The 25332-nt window shown below is 38.5% G+C and overlaps 1 protein-coding gene across 2 annotated transcripts; it reads right to left on the bottom strand.

Moving 5' to 3' along the window:
* Positions 1–24610, bottom strand: polr1f (RNA polymerase I subunit F). Of its 2 annotated transcripts, none has more exons than XM_039736936.1 (4): positions 24277–24610; positions 23774–23915; positions 20242–20450; positions 1–568 (listed from the first exon to the last, which is right to left on the bottom strand). In XM_039736936.1, exons 1-4 carry the CDS (start codon positions 24567–24569, stop codon positions 151–153), a joined length of 1062 nt encoding a protein of 353 aa, XP_039592870.1. In that variant the 5' UTR covers positions 24570–24610; the 3' UTR covers positions 1–150. The 2 variants fall into 2 exon arrangements, with proteins under 2 accessions (XP_039592870.1, XP_039592871.1); XM_039736937.1 differs by having other exon boundaries at positions 1–565.
* Positions 24611–25332: the final 722 nt, after the last annotated feature.

Here is a 25332-nt window from a genome sequence, read left to right as displayed (position 1 = left end):
AAAAGAGAAAAAATATATATTTATTATTTTAATCCATTCATTTTCAGTCTAGCAATGCATTTTTGCCAGAGTATAAACACTGAGTTTGTTACTGGTGTCAAACTCTGGACACAATGCATCTGTTTTAGAAAAATGCAGTACTGCAAAATTTTATTCTCTTCTCTTTTTTTTAGGACATGGGGCCATGATAAACTCTTCAGCATCTCCTTCAGAGAGCTTCCTTTTCTTCTTTGATTTCTTTTTGTCACTTTGATAACCACTAGAGTCACTGCCAGTAATTTCAGGAATTATATTTAATTCCACTTCTTCATGTTTTTTCTTTTTTTTCTTCTTTTTATTATGTACATATTCACTGGTATCATTTTGGCTCAGATCACACTCCTCCTCTTGCCCAGTGATTTCACAGACAAAATCATCAGTATGTGTTAAGTCCTCAGTTTCTCTCTCCTTTTCAGCTTTTTGCCTTTTCTTTTTTTTCTTTTTATTTGGTGTATTGTCTACAGAATCTTGGTGTTGACTGGCTTCATGATCTTCAACAACGTCTGATGCCGATTCTTCACATGTGCTACTTTTATATATTAAAAAAAGACATAAAATTCAGTGTTTTCATTAATTTTACCAACATGCAAATACACTCAATTTTATGCAACTTCTGGAACTAAGATAACAAATGTATCCTTAAACAATTGGTTACAAAGCAGGTGCAAGAGATGGACCATTTATACCATTCCACTCATTACAGGGTATACAGCCATAAACAAGTACAACATTCAGTTTACATCAATGGACAAAAAAATAACCATAGGACTGCAAGAAACAACCATAATTTGACATACTGAAAACAGAGTAAGTTAAAATGTCCAAATGAACACTGGTATTTTTGCATAAGATAAGCTACAACAAATTTCTACATTTTCACAAAGAAATAAATATATACATGGAGTTAGCAAAAGTGTTTAATTCTGTGTCCTCTTTTCTATTAAGGCATCCGAGTGGTTTCCCCATCACACAGAGTTGTGCAGCATTTAGTAAAGATTTATTCCTTGCCTTAATAACTGTACTTAGTCACAGGCTCCATGGTTCAGTTTATAGTGCTTTTTGAATAAAACAACTTAGTTTATATCTTTGCTTGCAACGGTACTACCTAAAGAGTTTTTAATCTTTGTGTGTAAAAAGTCAGGGATCTCCAAGAAAGAAACAATGCAATCAAAAATGTTATCCTTTTACCTGATGAAAACAAAATTCCACAAAACATCTTATCTGACTCAAATGTAGGTATTGTTAATTTGTATACTAGGCTGTGAATGAACTATTTTCACCCTATAAATATTCTCTGTAATGCCTTGTATCATTAATCAGTTTAAATTCAAATACATCATGTAAAGGTGCTATTATTGGCTAAAGTCAACCAGCCCAAACACACAGCTTTTTTGGTTTTATGACTCTCAGGCCCCATCTACTGGCAGGATGGTATTTTGAAATAGGTATAGAAAAGGAGAAACAATCCAGCCCCTCCATCATATAACTGAATTTACTGGTGAAGAGCGTCATAACATTTATCTGAACACAAACTGGGCCTATACTTTCATTTCCTTTAAAGTTTTAAATAAATGAATCGTGTTACAGTTGTTGTAGTAAATTGGTACATTATGACTAAATCACAGCTCTAAAATGCATTAAATACAGTCCAATTTATTTTAGAAGCCGTGTTAGATATTGAAAATAAAATGTTCGCAATGAATTCTGCTACTTAAGAAATCAAAGGTTTACTATCATTTACATGAACAAAGGACAGACAAGTAGTTCAAGCAATACCAAACAATCTTCTAATGTAAAGATAACAGTGGAGAAGCAGAAAAACTACCACTGAATAAATAACGAACGTGTAAGAAAATATGGAAAAAAACAGTTTATTCAGACCAGAAAGTTCTTTAATCCTATTCCGCTAATCTCTGCAAAGTTTTGAAAGCCCCTAAAGTTCTACTGTCTACCACACAATTTGGTATTTTATATCATGTGGCTGTAATTCTTCGTGTGAAGAATAACTTTTTTATCCTCAAGTTTCAGTCTGTGTCCTTGTGTTGTACATGAAGAGCTCATTTTAAAATAAAAGGTTGGATCCCCAATATTCAATTGTTCATGATTTAATTTCTACTTGGTTAAACAAAAAAAGTTCACCTCTTACAGGTGTTCTTCACAGCTCATACCTGCCAGTCCTTAAAACAGTCTAGTTGCTCTTCTCTGGACTTTCTCTACTCTACTATTTTGTTTTTTGTAATATCAAGACCAAAACTGCAAATAGTATTTCAAATGGTGCCCACTGACATATTATATAGCTTAACCCAAACCTTCCTTTACTTCCAATTAGCCTTTTTAATTGCTTCTGTACACTGTGCCTTGCCTGGATGAAGAATTTAAAACCATCCATTGTGTATTCCCCTAAAATCTTTTTTTTTTTTTATACATACAAATAGGGGGCTCTGCCCCCTGCTTGCTTTGCTCACCCATCCCCCGGGTTTGGTTTACCGGATATACAATTTAAAGAGACTGTTATTTTCATGGGGATTGTTACATATGCATTATTTTCATTTTTTCTTTAAAACTTTAGTAAAAACAATATTTGGAATTAACTTTTCTTCAAGATCGCACTGAATTTTGATTCCATGTTTGGACTTATATCGTGACAACACGACGTATGTGTGTGAATATCGTTTCTTTCTCTCTAATAAATTAAACGCCTTTCTCAAATGTTTGTCCATGCTATTTCTTCTTCGCTTTGTCATTGATGTGTCATCTGGAACGTATAAAATTATTGTCCTGATAAAATTTATAACAGCTGAGAGTGCAGGAAGTGTGTCTGACAAAAGCATTCACACAACTGAGGTTAGATGACCGTGATCTTGTTTGAAAATAGTTGTAAGTAGGTTGTGACTTGAAAGAATCTTATGTTAAAAGTCTCCGACTCATGGGAATAAATGCCGCGCCAATGTTTTTGGAATCTTTTAATTCTCGCTGGCAACACAAATTAGACGATCTACAAGTCTCCGATTTAAAGTTTAAATCCGAACAATATTTTTGATCTCTTTTCGTTTTTCTGTTATGTCACAGAGTGATAATTTCCATTTTTTTGCGCTAATGCGATCTTTACTATCATTTTTTTGAGACTTCAGATTTTCGTACTTCCATTATCTCTAATCTGCTCTGCATGTGTACCGCACCAATGGTTTTGAATTCTTTACGACGTTCTACTTTGTCATCTGCTCTTTGTCTTTTATTTCCAGCCTCGGGCGTGCTTAAATCTCTTGGCACAAAGCCTCATCTCGCGGGACGTGAAAGTGTCTCTCTGAGAAAATAATGTCTCACCTCCTTCCAAGATTTTTTTTTTTTTTTATAATAGAGAGATATAATATTGTTTGCTTACAATTATTTAATTTGCCACAAATTATCCAGTTTAAACTATGTACAGTTAAGGACTGTCAAATTAGCCAAACATTCAGGCTTGAATATTCAGATAAAAAAATAAGTAAAAGTTTCACTGTATCTTAAAGATTCTGGATGCACCTTTAAATGGCGTAGGAAACTACACTCACTGACTTCTAAACTTTCTTTGCAATTTCTCTAAAGGAAAGACCTACAGTTTTAAGGGTTATAATGGTTTATTGGGGAAGACCATCTTACAAGATACGCAGCTTAGTACATAACTCCTTAAATCTGGTATGAAAGACTGGCAGCTTACTCTTACATATGTCATTTGTTCAAAAGTGGAAAATTACGACTGGATCTCACCATCAACTGTATAAAATCTGGCCAAAAAAAAAACAACCTTTTGCTACTATTTAAAGTAAGTAATACTTTAAACTGAACCTCTCAAAGTATGATTCGTTGTATCAGCTTTACCCTCCACAGATTTTCAGTGTTTCATTAAGAGCCATCCTCTCATTGTTACTCACATTCTGGAACCTAAGTGCAACTCTGGCTGATTCTACTGTACTTTTACATGTACTGAATCTTTTTACGGGCCCTCAGGTCTCTCTTCCTTTATGAAAGCTTCCAAAAAAATAAATCCAACCTTCCTTCACTAACTACGACTTAACTTTCTGTCTGGGCTCTAATTCTATCTAGGTTTGCATGCTACATGTTCATTCCATAAGGGTTGCATGTAATCAGCATGTCTGCCATGCAGAATGTCATAATCTAGGCATATATTCAGTTGCACTCCCATATTTAGATTACATTAAAACAAAACAGAGGTCTTAACCTACAGCTTCATGAACAGCATTGAGACCCATTAGCCTCTTATGCTTCTGTATGTCCTTTATAAAGTCAGTATTTAGTTGAGACTGGCATAAGAGGTGATTTTACTGCAACTGACAATATATGACTATTTCCATTATAAACTGCATGTCTTCGTTTTAGACCTGGATGGATGGTGAGGCAATTGTTAGCATTGTTGTCTCAGAGCTAAAGAGTCCTGGGTTCAATTCTTTGTCCCACTGTGCGACTTGAATGTTTTGTGTGTATGAGTATACTGTAAATTATGTATACATTACGTGGATTATGTGAATTTCCCCTTGGGATTAATAAAGTATCTATCTATCTATCTAAATACTGGTTACTTCCCATAGGCCAAAACGCATAAAGGTTAAACAGCCACATAAAAGACAACAACAGTAAATGCTAGAAGTCCATCCAGAGTTAATTTCTGCTTTGTACTCCGTGCTGCCAGGAGAGGCACTACCTCATTGTAACCCTGTCTAGAACAAAGCAGGTCCAGGATAACAGATAAAAACTAATACCAACTTGATAATAAAATTTGGCAAATGTAACTACTAAATATCTATAATAGTGTTGATTGGCAAAATTCAGATTTTGTTAGCTAATCTTGTTCTGCAAATTTTACCCTTATAATGCACCATGTGGTAGGCTTAGACAAACTTTTTTCCCGGCACCTCATGATGCTTTATTAGGCGAACATGACACCATAGATCTGTAGCAGCCAATGCTTGACAGGACAAAAACCAGAGCATAATGCTGATCCTAGCAGTTGGCGGTATGCCGGATTAACTAGTATATCAGATGAAAACCTTATTCTGCTATGGATTTAATAAGAACTGTTTTACTAATGTGATAAAAATTAGTTGAAAACATGTGAATACATTTAAACATAAAACATGTAGAAGGAAACTGAAAATGTGCCTGTGTATTCGTTTCTTAAAGGAAATGTCTCTTTGTATGGACTGTATGAGTCCTATGGGTAATACATGATCCCACCCCTTTAACAGTATTGCCCAGATTGCAGTGCAGGAGATGCAAACAGGAAGGTATGAAGAAGAAATGTGCTTTAGCGTTCTGCTTATTTCACAGCAGCTGTAGTGACCAAGCAATTGCAGTAGGTGGTGGGGGTGAGGGAACCTGAATGTTTCAATATGAGAGGCGAGTGCCTATTATCAAATCTTTGGTGGGGTAAGCCTCAGTGAAATCATGCTTCCTGATACTGTCTATAAGAACTTTTAACTGTCCTTATACACTCACCTAAAGGATTATTAGGAACACCATGCGAATACGGTGTTTAACCTCCTTTCGCCTTCAGAACTGCCTTAATTCTACGTGGCATTGATTCAACAAGGTGCTGAAAGCATTCTTTAGAAATGTTGGCCCATACTGATAGGATAGCATCTTGCAGTTGGAGATTTGTGGGATGCACATCCAGGGCACGAAGCTCCCGTTCCACCACATCCCAAAGATGCTCTATTGGGTTAAGATCTGGTGACTGTGGGGGCCATTTCAGTACAGTGAACTCATTGTCATGTTCAAAAAAACAATTTGAAATGAGCTTTGTGACATGGTGCATTATCCTGCTGGAAGTAGCCATCAGAGGATGGGTACATAGTGGTCATGAAGGGATGGACATGGTCAGAAACAATGCTCAGGTAGCCTGTGGCATTTAACACTAGAATTACCAGAGCCTACGAAAAAACTCGTAATTCCGTCCCACCTTAAACTGCTTCTTAAATCCCTTCACACCTCTCCGCCAGCGCCCTTTGTCTTCTAAATGTGCTGATAAAGAGAAGCTCGGAGCAGCCGGCTATTCCATCCCCCCACCAATTTAGAACGTGCACGAACTTCTCTCAGCTCATGCCTTGATTGAGTATCTGGGAGTGAAGTGGAGTTTTAGAGTGGAAATAATAGATCGTTGTTTGGAACACACGCATTTCATGTCTGTTCCGTTTCTACAGTAATCTGTGTCAACACATTGTTAAAACAGAAACGTTTTTTATATTCTAGTAGTAGATGACAAAATGTAGGCATAAACTATATAATGTATGAAGCCTGAAGTCCAAATAGCAAAGAAACATTTTCACAAGAATAACACAATTGCGCTTTTATTCAAAAATATAACTGCAGAAACAAAAGCCGCCTAAACATGTGACATTGACACCACTTTATTGTAACTCCTCCGTGGCTCAATAGACTCAGCCTCCGCTTGGGAATCAAAAGGTCACGAGTTCGATCCTGCGCCCCTCCGCTTTGAGAAGTAAACTGCTCTTAGTCTTACTGTTTTAAAATAAAAGCATACATTTGATTTCAGTATGTAACAGCCGGTGCAATTTATGATCCTTGTAAAGGCTAGCTTTTTTTTAATTCACTTTTCATTCTCTCAGTCGCGTTCAGAATCAATCCATACAACCCCATCTGACACGGCTGTTTTCACTAAAGACGCGCTATAGCTCTGCAGTGTACCACGATGCATACTAACGCCAAACACCCTCAACCTAAAGTCCTCGGGTTCTGACACACAAACGCTGGCGAAGCTGCTTTCTTCCTATCTCACCGTCACTTGCTTTTCTTTTTATTCAGTTTTATTGAGTGTTCCTGCCAGTCCCCGCATGTTGCTGTATGCTTTTTCTTTTGTACTACAGGACATGCAGAGGAAAGAATGGTAAAGACCAGTAACTTCGGCGCTATATGCAATCATCAGACACTCCCCATCTGCCCGTGTCGTTCAAACACAGGAACATATATTGGTGTAAAAGTATAACAAAAGTGCACTTTTTCCATCGCCTTTTCCTGTAAGAAGCAATGTACACACTTCTCTCTATGCTGTGGTTTCTATTACACACCTGAAAGAAAGAGACAATACATGTGAAAATATCCAGCATACAGCAACATGCGGGGACTAGCAGGAACACTCAATAAAACTGAATAAAAAGAAAATCAAGTGACGGTGAGATAAGAAGAAGAAGGCAGCTTCGCCAGCGTCTGTGTGTCAGAACCGGTTGGGGTGGGGGGGCGTTAGTATGCATCGTGGTACAACGCAGAGCTATAGCGCCTGTATTCTGTTTCTTTTGTACTCCAGGGCACGCAGAGGAGAGAATAGTAAAGAGCAGTAAGTTCGGCGCTATATGCAATCATCAGACACTCCCCATCTGCCCGTTGTTTTGTTATACTTTTCAATACTTTTTATACTGCTCAAACGGGCATGCTCAAAAAATACACGTGTAATGCCACGAAAAGTGCACGCAGACACTTCATTTCGCCCCCCCACCCCAACCGGTTCTGACACACAGACGCTGGCGAAGCTGCCTTCTTCTTATCTCACTGTCACTTGATTTTCTTTTTATTCAGTTTTATTGAGTGTTCCTGCTAGTCCCCGCATGTTGCTGTATGCTGGATATTTTCACATGTATTGTCTCTTTCTTTCAGGTGTGTAATAGAAACCACAGCATAGAGAAGTGTGTACATTGCTTCTTACAGGAAAAGGCGATGGAAAAAGTGCACTTTTGTTATACTTTTACACCAATATATGTTCCTGTGTTTGAACGACACGGGCAGATGGGGAGTGTCTGATGATTGCATATAGCCGGTTACTGGTCTTTACCATTCTTTCCTCTGCATGTCCTGTAGTACAAAAGAAAAAGCATACAGCAACATGCGGGGACTGGCAGGAACACTCAATAAAACTGAATAAAAAGAAAAGCAAGTGACGGTGAGATAGGAAGAAAGCAGCTTAGCCAGCGTTTGTGTGTCAGAACCCGGGGACTTTAGGTTGAGGGTGTTTGGCGTTAGTATGCATCGTGGTACACTGCAGAGCTATAGCGCGTCTTTAGTGAAAACAGCCGTGTCAGATGGGGTTGTATGGATTGATTCTGAACGCGACTGAGAGAATGAAAAGTGAATTAAAAAAAAAAAGCTAGCCTTTACAAGGATCATAAATTGCACCGGCTGTTACATACTGAAATCAAATGTATGCTTTTATTTTAAAACAGTAAGACTAAGAGCAGTTTACTTCTCAAAACGGAGGGGCGCGGGATCGAACTCGTGACCTTTTGATTCCCAAGCGGAGGCTGAGTCTATTGAGCCACGGAGGAGTTACAATAAAGTGGTGTCAATGTCACATGTTTAGGCGGCTTTTTGTTTCTGCAGTTATATTTTTGAATAAAAGCGCAATTGTGTTATTCTTGTGAAAATGTTTCTTTGCTATTTGGACTTCAGGCTTCATACATTATATAGTTTATGCCTACATTTTGTCATCTACTACTAGAATATAAAAAAACGCTTCTGTTTTAACAATGTGTTGACACAGATTACTGTAGAAACGGAACAGACATGAAATGCGTGTGTTCCAAACAACGATCTATTATTTCCACTCTAAAACTCCACTTCACTCCCAGATACTCAATCAAGGCATGAGCTGAGAGAAGTTCGTGCACGTTCTAAATTGGTGGGGGGATGGAATAGCCGGCTGCTCCGAGCTTCTCTTTATCAGCACATTTAGAAGACAAAGGACGCTGGCGGAGAGGTGTGAAGGGATTTAAGAAGCAGTTTAAGGTGGGACGGAATTACGAGTTTTTTGTAGGCTCTGGTAATTCTAGTGTTAAATGATGCCCAATTGGCACGAAGGGGCCTAAAGTGTGACAAGAAAACATCCCCCACACAATTATACCACCACCACCCTGCACAGTGGTAACAAGGCATGATGGATCCATGTTCTCATTCTGTTTACGCCAAATTCTGACTCTACCATTTAAATGTCTCAACAGAAATCGAGACTCATCAGACCAGGCAACATTTTTCCAGTCTTCAACTGTCCAATTTTGGTGAGCTTGTGCAAATTGTAGCCTCTTTTTCCTATTTGAAGTGGAGATGAGTGGTACCCGGTGGGGTCTTCTGCTGTTGTAGCCCATCCGCCTCAAGGTTGTGCGTGTTGTGGTTTCACAAATGCTTTGCTGCATACCTCGGTTGTAACGAGTGGTTATTTCAGTCAAAGTTGCTCTTCTATCAGCTTGAATCAGTCGGCCCATTCTCCTCTGACCTCTAGCATCAACAAGGCATTTTCACCCACAGGACTGCCGCATACTGGATGTTTTTCCCTTTTCACACCATTCTTTGTAAACCCTAGAAATGGTTGTGCGTGAAAATCCCAGTAACTGAGCAGATTGTGAAATACTCAGAATGGCTCGTCTGGCACCAACAACCATGCCACGCTCAAAATTGCTTAAATCGTCCTCTCTTTCCCATTCTGTTTGGAGTTCAGGAGATTGTCTTGACCAGGACCACACCCCTAAACGCATTGAAGCAACTGCCATGTGATTGGTTGATTAGATAATTGCATTAATGAGAAATTGAACAGGTGTTCCTAATAATCCTTTAGGTGAGTGTAATTCTCTTAATTTTATCTCAGGAAGGTACAGTGATTACACTGTTGCCTCACAACTCAGGTCACATTTTTGGCCACAATAATCAGTCCAGCACAGATGGCAGATAGGAACATTTAAAAGACCACTGCATGATTATTTCCGAACTCAATCAAATTCAGTTGGGTTTGCTCATCACTAATCAATAGTACTGACTGATAGTTCATAACTGACTTATTTCTGACTACAAGAGCTAGAATAACTCTGGATTGCCCTCCAAGACATGAGGCAATCGGTTAGGCAAAACTACATACGAAAATGGCAACAGTACAGATGCTATAGCACCATAAAACTAACCCTTGTAACAAAGAAAAACAGCAGAAGAATGGGCAGATAAATGTATTGCATTGACTGGAGGGTGGGGGTATGTTGATACAAAAAAAAGTGTTGTGGGACATATCACTTGAAAGTTTCACATTTTAAATGTTAGAAAATAGTAAATTTTATTTGACTTTATTGACACTAATCAACAGAAAAAGATTTCAAATCAAGATGAAGAGATTTCTGTAAAGTTGTCAAAGCTGAGCTTTTTTCAAGGAACCTTATACATATTTCTTTTTTTTTACCCTTCCTAACAATATCTTCATCAGATACTGAAAAATGTCTTGCTCTAACTAATATAAGAACTGGTTAAGACTGGGTCAGTGAGAATTTTATCTGCAGATTTTAGTTTAAAACTCTTTGTCAAAGAGCTGTAATTTTATAATACAAACTAATTCAGAATTAAAGGAGCACTCTGCTTCAATACGAAAAATATATTTTATCTGTTACTGTGTTGTTTGTAGTAATGCCTAGAAAAAAATGTCATCTCAAATTTTTTCAAGAACATAGATAAAGTTCTAAACACAGCAAGTTTCTATGGGCAGCAATGCTGAACAAACAGCAAACAATATCAAAAATACACAGAAAATTTTATTCACATCAGATAAAAATTTATGTTTTTGCTAAATATCACTAAATAAAGCATTTACAGGAAATACTCTTCTGAATGGCTGAGGAGCAAATTCAAACAGGATAGAGCTTTTGAGTTGAAGTGTTTACTTTGTCACACGTGGCTTCTGACTGTGATTTGCTGTCACCTGAAGTTAAATATATCTAACTGTAGAGCTTGACAAGAACTAGGTGATTGCAATTTAAGTCTCAATAACGAAATTTCAGAAGTATAAAGGGTGTGCTTACCTACTGATATGACTATTTACCCTGCTCAGTTAATTTATTGTATTATTAGCAGCAGCCATACTAACACTGAAATTCAGTAGTTCAGTCTAAAAAACTGAGAGCTTCAGTTTTCAGTCACCTTTCCTGGCTTTATTTTGCTTCCATCTGCAGTTACAAAAGTGAACTGCACCAGAAAGGCTTCAATAAATTAAATATACTGGAATAAACTGTATTTAATAAAAAAAACACACAAAAAAAAAAAAAACCAAACCAGGAGCAGTCTCCCTTAGACATTCTCGTATATTCAGATATGGGGATGGATATTTGAGGAGTAAAACGGCAAGACAATGATTATTTATTTATATTATATACACATTTAAGAACCATCAACAATAAATCAATTTAATAATATACTGATCAATTATTACAAAAGTAATTTTGAATAAATTGGACTTTGCAGCAACATGAATAAAATGTAAAAATCTAAGTTTTGTACCTAATAGTTGTATGCAAAATTTGGTTGACCAAAGTGAAAGCGTACTCAAGTTATTGTGTTTACATACACACACACACACAGACATAATTAAAAAAAAATGGTATTTTATAAAATGTCGAGATTCATCAAAATCTCAAAATGGAATTTTTGGAGGATTCCAATACTTTCCCTATACTTTTAAGATACATTTAATATGGCATTCAGTAAAAAAAAAATGTTTAGAAACTCTGGCACAAGTATACTTGGGGCAATTTTTCTAAACGCTTCTCTAGTGATGTAAAAGTATAAATTGTGTCTTAATAGACTAAAGGAGAAAAAGTAGATTGTATGAACCTGACTTGACACCATGATGATCGCACATTTCTAAGTCCAAAGGTGCCAACTGGCTTTTTTTTTTTTTTACTGAATGCCATGATATTAAATGTACCTTGCCACTGCCCACTCTGCAGTGGTCACCCCTAAAATAATAAAACAAATATTTTTTTTCATCTGCATGCTGTTCTACTTCGTTCAGTATACTCAGCCTGTTGTAGTCTTACTATCTGACTGGCCATTATTTGTCTTGATCCTGGTTAGGACAGCAAACCATAAAAGCAGTCAGGAAGAAGAGCCTACATCCTTACAAGGCATACACACTGGGGTGAGTTTAGTGCCGGTGACAGTGTAGTTACGTGTCGGCATTCATGTCTTAAACCATACTTGTGTCAGAAACCCAGCCACAGGGGATGCACAAACCAGTGTGTTTCTTTGTGCCGGTCCCAAGCCCGGATAAATGGGGAGGGTAACGTCAGGAAGGGCATCTGGTGTAAAATTTTGCCAAATACAAATTTCCATACTGGATCGGTCGAGCCCCGGGTTAACAACAACCACCACCAGTAACGTTAGCCAACAGGGTGCTGTCGGAAATTGGGCTACTGTTGGCCGAAAAAGAAGAAGAAGGGGATGGGGAAGAGACGTGTCCGGAGGCAGGAGGAGATGAGGAAAGTAAAGAGAGTGGAACTGAGGGTAGGAACTTTGAATGTTGGCAGTATGACTGGTAAGGGGAGAGAGTTAGCAGATATGATGGAGAGAAGGAAAGTTAATATATTGTGCGTGCAAGAGACTAAATAGAAGGGGAGTAAGGCTAGGAGGATTGGAGGTGGATTCAAATTGTTCTATCATGGTATGGATGGGAGGAGAAATGGAGTAGGGGTTATTCGGAAGGAACAGTATGTCAAGATTGTTTTGGAGGTGAAAAGAGTGTTAGGCAGAGTAATGATTACGAAGCTGGAAATTGGAGGTGTGATGATGAATGTTGTTAGTGCATATGGATGAGAAAGATGATTTTTGGAGTGAGTTGGATGAAGTGATTAACAGTGTACCCAAGGGACAGAAAGTGGTGATTGGAGCAGATTTCAATGGGCATGTTGGTGAAGGGAACAGTGAAGATGAGGAGGTGATGGGTAGGTATGGTGTCAAGGAGAGGAATGAAGAAGGTCAGAGGATAGTGGATTTTGCCAAAAGGATGGTCATGGCTGTGGTGAATACGTATTTTAAGAAGAGGGAGGAACATAGGGTTATGTACAAGAGTGGAGGAAGATGCACACAGGTAGATTACATTCTTTACAGAAGAGTTGATCTGAAGGAGATTGAAGACTGCAAAGTGGTGACAGGGGAAAGTGTAGTTAAGCAGCATAGGATGGTGGTCTGTAGGATGATGTTGGAGATCAAGAAGAGGAAGAGAGTGAGGGCAGAGCCAAGGATCAAATGGTGGAAGTTGAAAATGTAAGACTGCAAGGTTGAGTTTAGGGAGGAGGTAAGACAGGCATTGGATGGCAGTGAACAGTTACCAGACAGCTGGTAAACTACTGAGAATGTACAGGGTGGGCCATTTATATGGATACACCTTAATAAAATGGGAATGGTTGGCGATATTAACTTCCTGTTTGAGGCACATTAGTATATGTGAGGGGGAAAACTTTTCAAGATGGGTGGTGACCATGGTGCCCATTATGAAGTCGGCCATTTTGGATCCAACTTTTGTTTTTTCAATAGGAAGAGGGTCATGTGACACATCAAACTTATTGGGAATTTCACAAGAAAAACAATGGTGTGCTTGGTTTTAACGTAACTTTATTCTTTCATGAGTTATTTACAAGTTTCTCTTTGTTTACAGCCATTGACATGTCGCAGAGGTTAACACGTGAGCGGATAGAAATTGTGTTGATGTCTGGTGAACGCAGTAACCGGGTCATTGCAGCAGATATCAATGCAAGACACCCTACGAGACCACCCATCCCCCATGCTTCAGTTAGCAAACTGCTTGCTAAGTTTCTTGAAACTGGTTCAGTGTTGGATTTGCCAAAATGTGGACGCATGAAAACTGTCACTAATGAAGAAACATCAGTGGCTGTCCTAGCTTCATTTAGCAAGAGCCCACAGCGTAGCACTCGCCGCATGTCACTGGAGAGTGGCATTAGTCGAACATCCCTTCGGCGGATATTAGCTACTCACAAATGGCACCCTTACAAACTCCAGCTACTGCAGCATCTCAACGAGGATGACCCAGATCGGCGCACTGAATTTGCAGAATGGGCAAAACAAAAATTGGAACAGGACCCTCAGTTTACGCAGAAGATTTTGTTCAGATAGATAGATAGATAGATAGATACTTTATTAATCCCAAGGGGAAATTCACATAATCCAGCAGCAGTATACTGATACAAAGAAACAATATTAAATTAAATAGTAATAAAATGAAAACAATTAAAATAAAATTAATGTTCGCATTTACTCCCCCGGGTGGAATTGAAGAGTCGCATAGTGTGGGGGAGGAACGATCTCTTTAGTCTGTCAGTGGAACAGGACAGTGACAAAAGTCTGTCACTGAAGCTACTCCTCTGCCTGGAGATGACACTTTTAAGTGGATGCAGTGGATTCTTCATGATTGACAGGAGTTTGCTTAGTGCCCGTCGCTCTGCCACAGATGTTAAACTGTTCAGTGATGAGGCAAACTTTTATGTGAATGGTGAAGTTAACAAACAAAACCACCGCTATTGGTCTGACACTAACCCACATTGGATAGATCCCTCCAAGACTGTTGGAACAAAAAAACTAATGGTATGGTGTGGTATATGGGGTACAAAGATAGTGGGGCCATTCTTCATCAATGGAAACCTCAAGGCCACTGGATATGCGAAATTGCTACATGTTGATGTGTTTCCCTCTTTATGCACTGAAGCTGGCACGTTCCCGGAGTTTTTCCAGCAAGATGGTGCACCACCACATTATGGGTGTCAGGTCCAAGCATTCCTAGATGAACAGTTTCCTGGAAAGTAGATTGGTTGTCGTGGGCCAGTTGAATGGCCCCCAAGGTCTCCCGATCTGACCTCCTTAGACTTTTATCTTTGGGGTCATCTGAAGGCAATTGTTTATGCTGTGAAGATACGAAATGTGCAGCACCTGAAACTACGGATACTGGAAGCCTGTGCTAGCATTTCTCCCTTGTGTTGCTATCAGTGTGTGAAGAGTGGGAGAAGAGGGTTGCATTGACAATCCAACACAATGGGCAGCACATTGAACACATTTTATAAGTGGTCAGAAACTTGTAAATAACTCATGAAAGAATAAAGTTACATTAAAACCAAGCACACCATTGTTTTTCTTGTGAAATTCCCAATAAGTATGTGTCACATGACCCTCTTCCTAAAGAAAAAACAAAAGTTGGATCCAAAATGGCTGACTTCAAAATGGCCACCATGGTCACCTCCCATCTAAAAGTTTTCCCCCTCACATATACTAATGTGCCACAAACAGGAAAGTAATATCACCAACCATTCCCATTTTATTAAGGTGTATCCATATAAATGTGGCCCACCCTGTAGTAAGGGTGACAGGAAGAAGTGTGCTTGGCGTGACATCTGGAAAGAGGAAGCAGGAAAAGGAAACCTAGTGGTGGAATGAGGAAATAAAGGAGAGTATACAGAGGAAGAGGATTGCAAAGATGAAGTGGGATAGTCAAAGAGATGCAGAAAGTAGACAAGAGTACAAGGAGATAAGGGCCAAGGTGAAGAGAGAGGTGGCGAAGTCTAAAGAAAAGGCGTATGATGAGTTGTATGACAGGTTGGACACTAAGGAGGGAGAAAAGGACCTGTACCAATTGGCTAGACAGAGGGACCGAGTAGAGAAAGATGTGCAGCAGGTTAGGGTGATAAAGGATAAAGAAAGAAATGTACTCACAAGCGAGGAGAGTGTGTTGAGCAGATGGAAAGAGTACTTTGAGAGGCTACCGAATGAAGTGAAGAGAGAGAAGAGGTTGGATGATATGGAGATAGTGAATCAGGAAGTGCAACGGATTAGCAAGGAGGAAGTACAGACAGTTATGAAGAAGATGAAAAATGAAAAGGCCGTTGGTCCAGATGACATACCTATGGAAGCATGGAGGTGTTTAGGAGAGATGACAGTGGCGTTTTTAACCAGATTGTTTAATGGAATCTTGGAAAATGAGAGGATGCCTGAAGAGTGGAGAAGATGTGTACTGTTGCCAATATTTAAGAATAAGGGGGATGTGCAGGACTGCAGTAACTACAGGAGAATAAAATTGATGAGCCACAGTATGAAGTTATGGGAAAGAGTAGTGGAAGCTAGGTTGAGAAGTGAGGTGATGATTAGTGAGCAGTAGTATGGTTTCATGCCAAGAAAGAGCACCACTGATACAATGTTTGCTCTAAGGATTTTGATGGAAAAGTTTAGAGAAGGCCAGGAGTTGCATTGCATCTTTGTAGACCTGGAGAAAGCATATGACAGGGTGCCTCGAGGGGAGCTGTGGTATTGTATGAGGAAATCGGGAGTGGCAGAGAAGTACGTAACAGTTGTACAGGATATGTACGAGGGAAGTGTGACAGTGGTGAGGTCTGCGGTAGGAGTAACGGATGCATTCAAGCTGGAGGTGGGATTACATCAGGTATCGGCTCTGAGCTCTTTCTGATTTCCAATGATGATGGACAGGTTGACAGACGAGATTAGACAGGAGACCCCATGGACTATGATGTTTGCTGATGACATTGTGATCTGTAGCGATAGGAGGGAGCAGGTTGAGAAGACACTGGAGAGGTGGAGATATGCTCTACAGGGGAAAGGAATGAATGTCAGTAGGAACAAGACAGAATACATGTGTGTAAATGAGAGGGAGGTCAGTGGAATGGTGAGGATGCAGGTAGTAGAGTTGGCGAAAGTGGATGAGTTTAAATTCAACAGTACAGAGTAACAGGGAGTGTGGAAGAGAGGTGAAAAAGAGTGCAGGCAGGGTGGAATGGGTGGAGAAGAGTGTCAGGAGTAATTTGTGACAGGCGGGTTTCAGCAAGAGTGAAAGGGAAGGTCTACAGGAGGGTAGTGAGACCAGCTATGTTATATGGGTTGGAGACGGTGGCACTGACCCGAAAACAGGAAACACAGCTGGGGGTAGCAGAATTAAAGATGCTAAAATTTGCATTGGGTGTGACGAGGATGAATAGGATTACAAATGAGTACACTAGAGGGTCAGCTCAAGTTGGACGGTTGGGAGACAAAGTCAGAGAGGCGATATTGAATTGGTTTTGACATGTGCAGAGGAGAGATGCTGGGTATATTGGGAGAAGGATGCTAAGGATATAGCTGCCACGGACGAGGAAAAGAGGAAAGCCTAAGCAAAGGTTTATGGATGTGGTGAGAGAGGACATGCAGGTGATGGATGTAACAGAACAAGATGCAGAGGACAGAAAGATATGGAATAAGATGATCCGCTGTGTCAACCCCTAATGGAAGCAGCCGAAAGAAGAAGAGGAAGATACTTGTGCCAGACCTGTCACCCACACCAAATCTTAAAGCGAGAGTTTGCATTTCTGTGGGCAGAAACTAGTCAATACAAATTTCGAATTTTAAATATAATGAAACTTTTTTTAAACAAAGCACCAATTTCAAAATTAATGAACAGAAAAGATGCTAACATGCTAATCAATGAAGCGCAAGTTTAAAAAGATGATTTGTAACGAGAGGTTGGCATCAATTTCAAAAGTAGACAAGCTCACATCAATACAGCAGACCTCTCGCACAGATGCCAATCAACAGAGTTAACTGAAGAACAGCATTAAGCGAAGGCATACAAAATAATCATAAAAGCAGCCAATAAATGCTCTGCAGTCTTTAGAATGTTAATCCATTGCTACAGACTGTACTAATAACCAACTGCACATGAGAATAGTGCATCACCAAGCCAGGCAGAGCATATGTAATAAGTCAAAAGAGATAAAGCAGCAGTTGCGCAACCATGCACCCACAGGCAGCTAAACACAAAAAGAAATCAAAATAAAACCCAGCACCATATGCAGCTCCCTCAGAACAACTTAGTTAGGATTGTCTTTGCCAGATCATCAACGAACTTGGCACATTTATTCTGTCCGACTTTCACTCATACCATTTCATAGCTGAATTCTGTTGCCAATATGAGGATCTTCCAGTGAAATATCAGGTAGTCATGTAATTAAGGAGTGGGGCAAATTTCCAGCATTTTCTAATACCTATGGTTATTTATTTATTTATTTATTTTTTTAATTGATGCGCTTTTTTGCTCAAAGAAAAAAAAAACATTAATGGTCGGCTCTTGCGGTCTGTTTGGAGGGGCAAGGCGCCCTGAGGCCCAAAGCAATGGCTCAGACTTTTGGATCAAACAGCACAGCAGTGGGACAGAAACTGCAAGTTTTACTAATGAAGAAAACAAGCTAACCATTCAAAATTCTGAAAAGGACGATCATGGAAGTGAAAAAACAGATTTACAAAATATCACAGCTATGCATGCACATCTGGGATGCCAATGCCAAAAGCAGTGTGAATAAAATTAAACAACTGTTCTTTAACAATAGAATGTCAGCTTTGCATTTGAATTTTTTTTTTTTAAATAAATTCAAGTTACAATTGAATAGCAACAATCAAACAGCCCTATTGGCCAGACACACTGCATAATGTATATTCTAAATCATAGCATTTGCGATTTGCTAAATGCATTGATTCCAATCACGATTTTGATTTGAAATCAATCTTTCAGCCCTACATACTGGTGTGCAAAGGGTGGAAATAATAGAAACTGGGGCTTGCTGGAATATGATATGGAGATAAACTCAGTCTTCAACACAGACACCACCCTCACTCCCGATAAATGCTTCAGACAATAAAACCCCCTAATGTTATACAGCACAAAAAAAAAAAATTTGTGCACTAGTAGGGTGTACTTACAATGTGTTCTCTCACCAAGCACAAATGTAGATACTGGACACCTATTTTAATGTGTACATGTATTCTGACTAAATTATACCCAGACACATTCCACATAGGAAACATATGATAATGAAAGGATTTAAAATGGGGCCAAAATTTGTAAAGTAGACTCTTATCATAATTGTCATTGTGCACTTTTATTTTGAATAACCATGTCACTGAATGTCTCAAAAAATTAGTGCAGTTAAACTAGTAATTACTAGTAATACTGACTCCTTTAGTATATTAATTTGTTTAGGACTTGCTGAAATTCATTTTTATTTTAGCAAAAAAAAAAAAAAAATGCCTCTTTTCGAAGCAAGCCGAGTTTAATGTGTTATTGTATTGTGTTGGCTTAAACATAATGGAATTAAATTTACTATATTATTTTTCATGCTGAATAATTATTTTGCATTAAAAGAAACAACAAAATACACAGTAAGAAAAAAAAATAACCATGTATACAAGTCAAAAATTTAGTTGTTCCTAACTGTGATGTGTTAGTTATGTACAGTATTGGAAAATGCTATTGCTGCATTCTACAGTAAGATGCCCACATCAACTCTTAAGCATGGTGGTGAGAGTTTCTACTTGGAAGAAGCTTTTCTGATCAGAAGCTAGACAAGTTTTCATCACTGAAACAATTTAACATTTGAGATTTGAAAGGCTCTGTATTAAAAGTTTTTTTTTTTTTAATTACAAAGTAATTGAAGATATATATTACAAAATATATATTATATCCATTTTTGTCAATTAAAAAAAAATCCTTTTCTATTGTAATCACCTTCAATAAAGAATACTAACAAATTTTAAATCTTTGGTTATATCGATATAAAAATTAGTATTTTCCAGGAAAATGCAATATCTAAGAAAAAACTTTCAAAAAAAGAATTTTCCATGCCCACATAAACAATGAACACAATTAATAAATCGGAACAGATTAAAACAGAAACATTGGGTAACCAAAAAGGGAAAGACAAGGGTGATGAAGAACCAAGAGGTAATATACCTTCAGAGGTACTCCGCAAAAAAATATCATGAAGAGGGCATCAAGCAGTTTTAATCAGAAATAAATCACAAAAATATGACAGTCTCCAACTGCAACCTTTAAGCATTAATAGCAAGTACTTCAGTTCAGCTGTGTGCACAAGTTAACAGCGCTTACACACAAACCATGCAGAAGGCATGACTCCAAAGTAGGCAAGTGCCAACCAAGTGCAATCATTATTAAATAAAAAACTCAACAAAAGTAAATTAATAACACCACTAACACTGCCTTCAGAGAAACTTGGACCAGTTATTTCAGATATTTGGAAGGTATGAACTTACTGAAAGTGGCTTAAAAAAAGTATTTTCTCCCTGCTTATCTCCTTAAGAGAATCACTTTGTTAAAATGTGGTGTTAAACTAAACATATGCCAGAGGAACGGTGCTACTATAATAGCTGTTGTAATAATGCATGTATTTATTTATTCTAGATGGTTTACAACTTAGTGTTTTAGATATTTTATGCCGGACTATGTAATAAAAGGGCATTGATTAAGTTAGGGAAATACTATTCAAGTTTTACATACCAAGAAGTTAAATTAATTTTGCAGAGTAAATGACTAGAAATAACTTTACGTACCTGTTTATATATAACCTTCCTCTAATAAGAACAACTCCCACAGCATCAGCATCTAATTGCAGGACTTCAAACTCCAAGCTATCCCCCAATTTCCATCCAAATTCTTGCCAAGTAACTACAGGCATTTGCCAAGGCTTTGGTATAGATGCGTTGAAACATCCATGCACGAGACATCCTATGTGTGTTGGACTTACTTTGTTTACTATTCCCTATTAAGAAGAAGAAAAAAAAACACATTTTAATTACATAATATTTAACCTGGTGTGTTATTTGCATAAACACAATACAAAACTAGAAATAATAATCAAAGCTGAGCTAAATTGTTCAAAGCATCTTATCTCAACTTGATTAACAATAAATTATTACCGATATGCTTATTCGCGAATACAAGCGGCTGAAATGAGTTTCCTCCGCAGGGTGTCTGGGCTTTCCCTTAAAGATAAGGTGAGAAGCTCAGTCATCCGGGAGGGGCTCAGAGTAGAGCCGCTGCTCCTCCGCATCGAGAGGAGTCAGATGAGGTGGCTCGGGCATCTGATCAGGATGCCTCCTGGACGCCTCCCTGGTGAGGTGTTCCGGCACGTCCAACCGGGAGGAGGCCCCGGGGAAGACCCAGGACACGCTGGAGGGACTATGTCTCCCGGCTGGCCTGGGAACGCCTTGGGATTCTCCCGGAAGAGCTGGAAGAAGTGGCCGGGGAGAGGGAAGTCTGGGCCTCTCTGCTTAAGCTGCTGCCCCCGCGACCCGACCTCGGATAAACGGAAGAGAATGGATGGATGGATGGATGCTTATTTATGTAAATGATAAGACGCCATTTTTGAGTTACAGGCTCTGAAATTGTACTGCTACAATAAGAATAGGAAGACACACATATAAACATAATATTAACTGCTGATTTTAAGTTAGCCTGGTAGGAGTTTGTGTATATATGTATGCATAAGTGTGCATGACACCTTACCTAAGGTTAGTCCGGAGGTTCCAAACCAAAACCTTAAACTGGATTAAGTAGATTAGAAAATGGAGGGATGGCCTAATTGTTTAATCACTATATTTATGTATTTACTGGGGATAAATTAACCATATATTCTATTTTTGATATCTTATCAATCACTAATTTTTCTTGGACTGCTCTATGGTTGAAAAGAAAAAAAAAGAAAACAGATTTAAAGTGGAAGTATTAATTATTTGAAAAACAGGTTAATTATAACAAAATCCACAGCAATTCCCAACATTTTTTTTTATAACTTTTGCCTTTACAATAACATATGCTTTAATCAATTTAAGCTTCTCCTAGTTCCTCAAAGAAATGCAATCCATTTTAATTATTACAGCATCCTTCCCATGGCATTCCCATTGATTCACTCTATATAATTTCTGCCATAATTTCAGTAGCTCAAGATTTCCTCAAGATTTTTTTTGCATTTTCTAATATTTACAATGCATGATTTCACCGAAATGTAATCAGGAAGTGGCTGCATTTCACCAATCTTTATTTTCCCTCCTTAAAGACTCACAAAATTATGAAAAAATATATAATGTGGAAAGGAGCAGCCTGTGTACTTGTTTATGTTTTGCTAACACCTTTCTGATAAAACAGCAAACTGCTTTTTTAAAACCATTTCAAGTCAAAACAAAAATTACAAAAATATAAAAATGGCCCGATTTACCAATAAAATCCTTTGAAAGTGTTAGAGTAAGATCTTATAAGTTTCTTTCCTCCTACTGTACAATTCATTCAGATAAAAACTACCAGCTATTCTTCAATCTAGAATGTTTATCTTGTGTGAACCCCAGGTACAGAAAGTTTCATGATTAGGGAATGAATTACTATTTGACTGTACAAATATAAAAAAAAAAATCACAATTTCTATAAACACATTAAGATAACTCTGATAACTGTTTACAAGTGTTAAAGTAATTAACATATTTCATCAACAAAGAAATGTCTGTCTATCCATCCATTTTCCAACCCGCTGAATCCGAACACAGGGTCACGGGGGTCTGTCTATACAAATAAAAACCATTCACAAGTCAATAGATATTATAACTCTAGGAGTGTCAAATGATTCTGCTAGTACTCCCTTCTTCAAAAACATTATCACTATATACTAGACCTAATAATAATAATCATAATACATCCATCCATCCATTTTCTAACCCGCTGAATCCGAATACAGGGTCACGGGGGTCTGCTGGAGCCAATCCCAGCCAACACAGGGCACAAGGCAGGAACCAATCCTGGGCAGGGTGGCAACCCACCGCAGGACACACACAAACACACCCACACACCAAGCACACACACTAGGGTCAATTTAGAATCGCCAATCCACCTAACCTGCATGTCTTTGGACTGTGGGAGGAAACCCACGCAGACACGGGGAGAACATGCAAACTCCACGCAGGGAGGACCCGGGAAGCGAACCCAATCATAATACAGGTAATACAAATAAAACTGGATTAAATAAGTTCAAAGTATGGATGAAAAGTTAAATGTTGCTCTATACATGCACATACACTCCCCGAGCCAAATATTAGGAAGGCTGATTAGATAATTGCATCTACTGGTATATCATGAGGCAGTAGTGCAATGCCAAAAAAAATAATAATATTAACAATAACAAGTAAATAAATAAATAGGCACACCTGAAATGCCTAATGGCTGGACTGCTCTCAGCTAACAGAAAGGCTACGGTAATTCAGATAACAATTCTGTACAACTGGGGTGGGCAAAAACACATCTCAGAAGTGGATGGGCTACAACAGCAAAATATCACATTGGATTATACTCCGGTCAGCTAAGAACAGAAATTTGAGGCTGCTGTGGGCACAGGCTCACCAAAACTGAAAAGCTGAAGAACGTACTCTGGTCTGATGAATCTCAATTTCTGCACAGATGGCAAGATTAGAATTTGGTACCAACAACATTAATCCATGTGTCCAGTCAACAGTCTAGACCGGTAATGGTGGTGTAATGGTGTGGGGAATGTTTTCTTGGCACACTTTGGGCCTATTAATATGAATTAGCACTTGAATGGCACAGCCTATTTAAAAATTTTTGCTGATTATGAGTATCCCTTCATGGCCACACATCTTCTAATGGCAGCATGCCACAAAGCAATGTACTGTAATCTCAAACTGGTTTCAGATACAGTACATGCTAATTAGTTCAGTATTCTTCAGTGACCTTCCCAGTCTCCAGATCTGAATCCAGTAGAATACTTTTGGGCTGCTGTAGAACGGGAGATTCACAGTTTGAATGTGCAGTAGACAAATCTACAGAAATTGCGTGATGCAAACAAGTCAAAAAGGACAAGAATCTCAAAGAAATGTTTCTATCACCTCGTGGAATCCACTTTATAAAGACTTTAGTCTGTTCTGAAAGCAAAAACCGCCAGTACCCATTATCAGTACAGTAATCCTTATAACAACCTTCTCAAAGAGTTTAAATGTGAAATTGTTTGACTGATTATTGCAGATGCTTTTCTTTTCGCTCACTTTGGCATAAGTAAGCACGTAAAACAGGCCCGATACATACCACTAGTTTCCGTCCTTTGCCGGGTCTGAAGATTACAAAGTCTGCTTCTATATTGATGTGAATGTAGCCTTGATCATCGTGGATATCCCCCAAATCTCCCAGTATTCGTATGTTGTCATATGCAACAGGTACACCTTTTAAACTTTAAAAAGACAACTGTTAACACACCACACACAAAGGCAAACGATCCATACTAAATCATTAGTTACTAAACAAAACTAGTTAAAAAAAAGTATACTTGTGTGCGTTTCAAGTTGTCAGAAAATCAAATTACTTGAAAACGCTCACTTTATCTTTTTGGACGGCAAACAAACATTAAATACTTAATATATACATAATACGTCTAGGAAAAAGAATAATGTGGGACTGCATTACTTAAGCGTTTTCGGAATACAATTGTTGAAAACTTTTTTAAGTTTACTTCAGGTTAGAACAGAAATAACTCACAGGAAATGCTAAGATTAGAAGGGGAAACTGGAGAACACGTTCAGCGACTAGCCTACCTTTCAGAATATTTCAGCAGTTCCGCACTGAGTTGCTCCTGAATGCCTGTCTTCTTCTTCTTAATGTAGATAGGAGATAACACAATATGCCTTCTGTGAGTGTCCACCACTAAACAGGAATAAGGCTTGTCGATGAAATTACAAGCTTCGGCAAACGAAGGAATAAGACAAGTCAAGGGTGCATGTTCTTTTACTTTAGAAGTAACTTCTTCGGAAGCAGTCTGTTCCGAAGCACACTCATTAGCTGACTGCTTCTCATCTTGCAGTTTTCCCTCATGCTTCTTTTTCGCCATGCTCCCTACTGTCGTAAAGAAAGTGGCCTTGTGCCGTACAGCGCATTGTTGTACCGTAAAGCGGGTCTGTTTGCGAAGTTATTGCTGTCGCAGAAGGGAATGATTGAATATTGCAATCAAAATAAAAATGTGTTACGACATTATTTTTGTTCATTTTGTAATATTTCTATTTGCAGCCATTTTATACCATTTCTTGGTGCTCAGTCGTTGAAAACTGATATCTTTTCATGTGGAATGTTTACTTTATTGTTCTGGATTTTGCTTTCTAGTAAGCTTTTTATGGTAATCTATACTGTTTCTGCCACCTGTTTGGAATGTATCAGTCGATTTGTCAATGCAAACAAAATATTACACTTCTGTACTTTTTGGGGGTTGGGGACTGCCGAAAGGCATTTTATGAACTAAAGTTTGAAGTTGATATTGTCGGAGACGAGGGCCTTTGCCTCCGCCAGCCAAATGCCAGTTAATTACTGTATAGTATACTGCCACGTATTACAACCATAAGCCACCAAGCCTGGAGAAAATAATGGTATTAAACTCTTTGCAAGGGATAGATATAAGGAGTTTCTGATGCGTCATGTGTTTCTCTCCATCCATCTGTTAGGAAAAGTTGCGTATACTCCGTTTTTTAAATGTCTTATGCTCATTTGTGAATGGGAAATCACAGTGGAACGTCAGACATTTTTTAGAGATTTTATTTGTGCCTTTGAGATGTTAATGGATGCTCACTGTTGGGTGGCACATCTTCTAAGTCCTATATGGA

This window comes from Polypterus senegalus, chromosome 15, assembly GCF_016835505.1.
Source record: "Polypterus senegalus isolate Bchr_013 chromosome 15, ASM1683550v1, whole genome shotgun sequence".
Taxonomy (NCBI): domain Eukaryota; kingdom Metazoa; phylum Chordata; class Cladistia; order Polypteriformes; family Polypteridae; genus Polypterus; species Polypterus senegalus.
The sequence above is the reverse complement of the archived record's forward strand: the minus strand, read 5'-3'. Positions and strand labels throughout refer to the sequence as shown.

What these genes read in the sequence shown, in the direction of transcription:
- polr1f (XM_039736936.1), bottom strand. Translation starts at nt 24,569, where the DNA reads ATGGCGAAAAAGAAGCATGAGGGAAAACTGCAAGATGAGAAGCAGTCA. An exon ending in CTGCTGAAATATTCTGAAAG is followed by an intron (nt 23,916 to 24,276) that starts GTAGGCTAGTCG and finishes GTCTTTTTAAAG; the next exon opens with TTTAAAAGGTGTACCTGTTG. An exon ending in GCAAAGGACGGAAACTAGTG is followed by an intron (nt 20,451 to 23,773) that starts GTATGTATCGGG and finishes TCTTCTTAATAG; the next exon opens with GGAATAGTAAACAAAGTAAG.